This window comes from Olea europaea, unplaced genomic scaffold (assembly GCF_002742605.1).
Source record: "Olea europaea var. sylvestris unplaced genomic scaffold, O_europaea_v1 scaffold1485, whole genome shotgun sequence".
Taxonomy (NCBI): Eukaryota; Viridiplantae; Streptophyta; class Magnoliopsida; order Lamiales; family Oleaceae; genus Olea; species Olea europaea.
The window spans coordinates 71,076-78,459 of NW_019232414.1; the positions used below are offsets into that span (position 1 = coordinate 71,076).

A 7,384-nucleotide genomic window follows, 5' to 3' on the forward strand; every position below is an offset into this window, starting at 1 on the left:
GATCCACTTGGGGTCGGGGCGTTACACATGCCATTTGAAGCTTTAATATCGTAAAATTTTCAATTTGTGACTAAAATGACGGAAATTGAGCTTGTTAGTTTTAACTATATTGGTGCTTTGAAAAAAAACAAGTAGAGTTATAGTGTCTATGCCTATTAATTAATTTAGAGAGTCATGTTTGTATATCTTGAGAAGTTTGGTGGTATATAGTGGGGTTGACATTGCTGTTGTAAAAATCTGAAAAAAAAAGACAATTAAATATAGTTAATAGAACATCTATAAAAGAAATGATTGGCCAATGTAATTAACTAACATAACATGAAGATGTGATGATTAAGAAGCATTATTTATTTAAATGGTTTTAAAGACAATTTTCTAGAATCGAAATGTAAATAGTGTATAGATTTAATTTAGTGATAAACTACCTTAAATATATAGAAAGACAGAGTGTATGTATAAGAAATATACTATTCTTATAGTATATATATTTATGTATGAGAAATGGTAGAAGTTGTTCAATAAATTGTAGAGCCGTTACTTTCAAATTTAACTTTTTTCTAATATTTTTAGTCAGATTTTTCATTTAGCTTCTCTAATATTCAAAATGCATGAGGAAGCTAAACATTCATCATTCCTACCCAAAAATATAATATAGCCACATCCCTACGCAATATTTTGAAAAATTCCGTGCTAATTGGTGAACAAAAAATGCTAAATATAGTATGGTGTATATGTAGACCCAAAATAGAAAAAGTGTGCACCACTTATATGCGTTAAGTGGAAAAGATAGATAAAAATAAATAAAAAATCACCAACACCAGTATCAATAATTGGTTAAAGAACATGGTCCACAAGTCCAAAGTACATCTATTACTTATTTGTTTATGGAAAGGAAAATTATATCGTGCAGTACTTGTTGTCCGTAGCAATGACACAGATAATGAAGAGTTTAGGATTGCCACCAAATGATTCTCTCGGCAGATGAGTTAGATAGGAAATTCTAAATGGAACTTCTTAAGATTTCCTATTGAGACTTATTTTCACAAAGATATTTAATAAGAGCCAACACCAATTGTAGAGACATTAGCAAATATTATCAAAATTGTTTATTCACGTGCAACCATGAACATACTTGCAGAATTAGATTTAAGATAATTTTAGCATCACAAGTTAAAGGATCATTAAGAGCAAAAGATGGAAGGAAAAGGACAACACCAGAAAAACGTAAATGCTGAATATAACCAGAATCAAATAAGATGCATTGGATGACTCATTAAAAATATTCATTGCACGTATCCAAATTGTGACATGGAGGTCGTTATGTATTTTCCCACGTGCTCTTTAGTAGCATCATGAAGCACATTTATCTCAAATCCGGCCTGGTCTACCAAGCTAATTTTGCTAGTCTTAGAAATACCAAAGCACTTTGATGAGGATTAATGAGAGGATTTATTGCAAGAAAATGAATAAAGTACTAATTTCAAAATTTAAACTAAATGTCAAACATATCAATCATATTAGGCAGAGTGAAATTTTGCAAAATAAAAGGTTACATTCTAACACGTTCGTTGTTCTTGGACGAAAAAAAATATTAATAAATATTCACTTAGTTTTGCTTTTTATGTATCTTAAATGCTATGAACTTAGAGGGAAAACTTTAGATTAAAAGAAGAAAACCATAAAAAAAAGTGTGTTTATCCATGTGGTTAAAAATGGAAGATTGCTAGACCCTATAAAATTAGATAAGTTTTAGAACTAATTGAAACTATACTGATTTGCTAATATTACCTTGCACCAGGATTCGATTGTCGATGTAAATATAATGTGGGATATTGAGCTCTTTGAATTCATTATTGTTACTCCAACCTTCTATATTTGACACTCCCTGTAGCAAAAGTAATTTGAAGTTATCATGAAGAAGTACAGAAGATAATTGTCGAAGCACTATTGATATGACACATAACATAAACACCACTGCCAGTGCAGTAAAAGCAAACTAAAAATATATAACTTTCACACTCGTGTTCGCTAATTTGATCAAATTTTACGTGACATCCTCATAGCCGGTGGCATATTATACGATCAAATTCTCAACAGAAAATCCAATTTTTTTTTTATTATCCTTTATCTGGAACAGTTCAGCATAGTGGGTTAACCATAAAATATACATGCAAACTCATTGAAGCACAGTCAACAAGAAAACTATTGACTTAAATAATTAGTTTAGATATTGCAAAATCTACTTCTTTATGTCTTTATTTATACAAGCATTCATCTTGTGTAAGTAAATCACGTTGGACATCTCCGACATAATTCTTACAGGCCTAAACGTATCCATCATCACTCTTCATGATGTATGCCACCATGTCATCGAACAATTGATGCTCATACCTAGGGGAAGCATATATGTCTTAGAAAACAGTGTGAATGGGCACATTAAGGTTCTATACATCAAAGATATAAAAACCAACCATAGTGAGAGTTCTTCAAGTTGCTTCTTCCACTTCTATTCATGTAACTCTGTAAATATATCCTAGAACGGTTGAACTTGAGATAGTGAAAATATTGATGTAAATGGTATTATACAGATATATTTCATTTTATTAATATTATAACGCTTGACCAAGCTTTTCCTAAACAAATTACCCGCCATCATACTTCTTAAGAATTGTATTCTTTATGCTCAATTGGAGAGACCATTGTTTGCAAATGCCATTGCCTCTACGATTTTGCAAATGCTTAAATAGACCAACAAATTTTCACAAAAATCCAAATGATGAGGCAAAAGGCTATAAAAGTGGCATAAGAAAAGATTTAATATGCAGGTGAGTTGTGTAAAGACTAACCAGGTCAACATTATACATGGCAAGGGTAAAATAAGGTCGTTTAAAGTCATAGACATCCAATTCCAAGGGTCCTTCCCCATTTTCTGGCATTGGGAATGACCAGGGAAAGAACAGGAGAAATATGTAAAGAATGGGTTGTTCAAAAGATATAGCTTATGGCAGATTTACTTACAACAACTACAACAAAGTGAAATGACCAAAAATCATTTTAAGTTTTCCACATCTTTTTATGATTGAATTAGTGGCACTGTAATGACAACCAATGGAATGTTTGCCAATGCAAATTGGTTTATTCCAACATGTAGAAAAATGATCAAAGTAAATAAATGGCGATATCATATATTGTATATATGTACAGAGAGGGAGAATCACAAGTACGAAGAACAATTCTGGAAATGTTGCTGCAAAAGGTTGGTAAACTTTGACTTTTATAAGAACTTTCTAATAAAAAAAATACAAAAATTATTAAATAACCAATAGTGGAAGAATAAACCTTAAAGAGGAAGCTCATGTTTAAACATGGGAGCATCTGGTATCACAGTATTCTTCAAAATCTGTCAATCACAAACATCAAATGAAGCACTTTTGTGTATTAGTTGCAGCGAGAGGCAAGGAATTCAAATTCGTTTATTTATTGGTTATTCACAAAACATTGGGCCACTTTAGTTTCCATGATCATGTACACAACCTTTTAAGGTATAAAATTCTATTACATAACTAAAATGCCCAGTTGCTATTTCTGGAATTCAAAATTCCCTAATAGGTGCTATTGGCAAGTTAACTTCGTTTCTATTCCAATATTTCTTTCTTTAATCATTTAGGCAACAAAAGGCGGATTTTTATAGGCTAACCCAAATAGTAAAAGAAATCGCTAATTCTACAATGTAAATCAACATTAACAAGATTCAAATACAAGCAACATATTCTACTCATATCAAACATAGAAATGCAGCCCAGGTGCTAATAAATGATTTTTTTTTTATAAATCATTCATATATAAGACTCTAATAAGCTTTATAAAATAATAATAATAAAGTATGAATCTTTAAACATATAGCTCACCAAACAAAAATCATACAAGGAATCAATGATTTCAATAGCTTGTGAAAACTGTATTGCATTAACAAATTTAATATGCATATATATATAATTTCAGTTTACTATAATTTCAGACACTATTAGAGTTTGTTTTTTTTTTTTTGAGTAAAATGATGAAAGCCTCAAAATTCGTATGTCAACAATCAAATAATAAGACATCAACACAAAAAGAAAAAGTAACTAAAGTGAAACTAAGACCAGAAATAGAGATCTAACCTCTTCCTAGCCATATTGTTACTTTTGGCTTCTTTTAATGATGTAAATCAACTGTTCAAAACAAACAAAAGTATATATACAACAATATCAATAGATTTATCCATCAATTGTATAGAAATAATATCAAAAGAACTAAAAATATAGCATAAAGGTTTTTTCTTGAATAGATTGGAGAAGATAACTCTATCAATAAGGAGAACAATGTGAAGATAAATGAAAGGAAGAAAAAGATGCTAATGGTGGTATCCTCGCTGACATGGGCTTCTTGTAGACCCCAAAAAACTTGTAAGTAGAACTCAACATGTAAACCATTTGCTTCATTTTCAATTAGGCCTTGCTCTAGCTTCTTTAAGGGTTATTACTTCCTTAGTATTGAATTTGATTCGATTGAATGGTACCAATGAAATCAAGTGCTAACTCCCATTTCTTATTGGCATTTCTTATTGATCCATTAACCCTAGTCTAAAAAATCTAGACCCATCAATCAGTTGATTCATTCTAATTCATTGATTTAATCCATTATAAATATTAGAAATAGAAGGGAGAAATTTTTGCAAACATGAATCCCATTTTCAACAATTTTTTGTAAGAAAAGAATTTGATCTTCATCTCAAAGCGTCGAAGGAAATAGATTTCTTTAATTTGATGAAAGATGAATTATTGTCGGGAATCCCCTCGTAATATAGAAGAATATGTATAATTGGTGACTGGCCCAAGCTCTTTTCTGGAATTTATTGTTGGAAGGATGTGCATAAGAAAGAATGTTCAGTCTTTTATAAAACAAATATTTAGTTTTGCATATGACAATACAATATAGTATTCAAATATGATTAGTGAGAGAATGCAATGAATTTTTTTATCTTATTATGTTCGCAATGCCTTCAATTTCTCAACACTTAAATCAATTATGCTACATGAATGAATGTTGTTGCGTTACATGATTGAGTATTCTTACATTAGTTGCAAGTTTAGGATTTCCATAAACATATTTAATCATATAACAAAAATACCCAGAAGCTACAATAGAAACTTCTCGCATATAAAGTAAGAAATACTAGCAAGAGTTAATAAAATATTTGAATCTACGTATATTTTCGTCGAAGAATTAAAAAGTTAAGTCGAGAAAAAATTTACCTATAAAAATGTAATAATGAGAGAATATATAACAGATGGTATCAAGCCAGAAAGTCTTTCAAATATGTATAACCAAGATCAGCTTCGTAAGAAAATGGAATAGTTAAAAAAAAATAACAATGAAAACAATGAGTACAATAAGTATAATAAATGGAAGGAAAATGAATAAAAGAGTAAATTTTTTATATCAAATATTTTTTTTAGATAACTTCTTACGATATGATAAATTGCATCTTGTACAACGTAGATTATGTGAAATTGTAAGGAAAAATAAATATGAAAAGTCGTAAACTTATGTGCATATAAATGAAAGAATTCCTTATATACAATATTTATTGTACATCTATCATGTAAATGTCACTATTTATTGGCTTAAGTAAAACTTTGATAGATTTGCTTGTTTTTGTCCTTGATAATGCTACATATAGTTGACCATGACAAAACACTGGTTGTGGAAGATATAAACCGATAAAATCTAGTGTTTGACCTAGTGCTTTATTTATTGTCATTGCAAAACACGGCCTAATTGGGAATTGAGTTCTTTTAAATTGAATTGAATTATGATCACTTTTTAGACGTATAAAAGGGATTCTTGGCAAGAAAACATATTTTCCACAATATTCACCAGTTGTAATTTCAGCAAGAATTACGTTCTTCTCAAATTTTCGACAAGTAAGACGTGTTACATTGCATAACCCTTCTGAATTATTAATATTCCATAATAACATTACAAGGCAGTTTATCTTAAGCATCAATTCATGAGGAGGAATACCATTTGGAGTTAGGCTATTTAAAAAATCCTCTTGTAAGTTTTGTTCTGACTTATCAATTGCTTCATCAAAACTATAGTATATGTAAATTTCACCCAAAATTTGTTCAAGTAAAATTTTGTTAATATGATCAACACATTAATTTGTAGGTGTAAGAATAACTCTATTTGCCATTACATGGAGATCATCAGAACATGCTTCTATATTTGGAAAAACATGATGTATCAATTTTTTTAAAGATGTAATTTCATCTTCAAATGGTAAAACTATATTTTTTGGAAGTTTAATGCAATTACAATTATGTTCTCTCTCTGTTCCATCTCTAATTCTTAGCAAGTAACTACAAAATGTGGGATCCAGTTTAGCCCTCATGTTTTCGATCAATGGTAGATGCTTATATAAAGCCATAGGTCCGAAAAAACTAAGCTAGCTTTCATTATATCGTGCTTTTTACCTTTCTACAAAACTGGTAGAATTTGATGAAAATCTCCTCCAAGAACTACAACTTTCCCGCTGAAGAGTAAATTACAATCGGTAATATCTCTTAGCATTTTATCTACAGCTTCTACAGTGGAACGATTGACCATCAGTACTTCATCCAAAATAATTAACCTAGACATTTTCAACAAGGTTCCCAAAGCCGATTGCTTGCTAACAGAACAACATATTTCACCGACTATTTCCAAAGGAATCTTAAATCTTGAATGAGCAATTCAGCCTCCAAGTAAAAGAGATGCAGATACTCCAGATGATACTATTGCTAAAGCAATTAAATTTTGTGACCGTACACCTGCCAAAAGTGTTTTATATAAAAAAGTTTTGCCTGTTCCACTTGGACCATCAAAGAAGAAAGCACCATATGATTCTGATTTCACTTTTTCCATGATAGTATCATATGTAAATTGTTACTCTTTATTTAGTGTTTTTGCACAAGAAAGTCCTCCTTGAGTATCAAAATTAGTTGTCTCCTCTTCAACCATTCTTCTCAATCTTTCAGTCTCATCGATATTTACATTGTATGACACCATTGCATAATCATTTATGTTTTTACCCAGTGATTCCAAAATACAACTAATGTCTTCTAAAGCTCGCATTTCAGCAATCTTTGTAGGTATATTTTGATGTACATAGTCATCGATCATATAGACCTTAAACTCACAATAGCATTGGATGATTAGGATTGCAAAGCGTAAGAAGCGTAGCAAAGAGACATCTTAACACAGCAGACATTTCATACAAAAGAGCTTCAGACATACATTCTTCACAGTGATTGTCTTTACTTAATAAACCTCGTAGAAGTGCTGCATCTCGATATGTTGG

At 30.5% G+C, this 7,384-nt stretch overlaps 1 protein-coding gene and 1 long non-coding RNA gene across 2 annotated transcripts; both read right to left on the minus strand.

Moving 5' to 3' along the window:
* Window positions 1–821: 821 nt before the first annotated feature.
* Window positions 822–4,225, minus strand: LOC111376300. Its single transcript, XR_002699448.1, has 3 exons — window positions 4,161–4,225; window positions 3,340–3,400; window positions 822–1,885 (listed from the first exon to the last, which is right to left on the minus strand). It is a non-coding gene; the product is annotated as an uncharacterized LOC111376300 (long non-coding RNA).
* A 1,401-nt stretch (window positions 4,226–5,626) lies between these two features.
* LOC111376309 (ATP-dependent DNA helicase PIF6-like) lies at window positions 5,627–6,472 on the minus strand. The gene is made up of 2 exons (XM_022999256.1): window positions 6,361–6,472; window positions 5,627–6,126 (listed from the first exon to the last, which is right to left on the minus strand). The coding sequence occupies exons 1-2, from the start codon at window positions 6,470–6,472 to the stop codon at window positions 5,627–5,629; spliced, it is 612 nt and encodes a 203-aa protein (XP_022855024.1).
* Window positions 6,473–7,384: the final 912 nt, after the last annotated feature.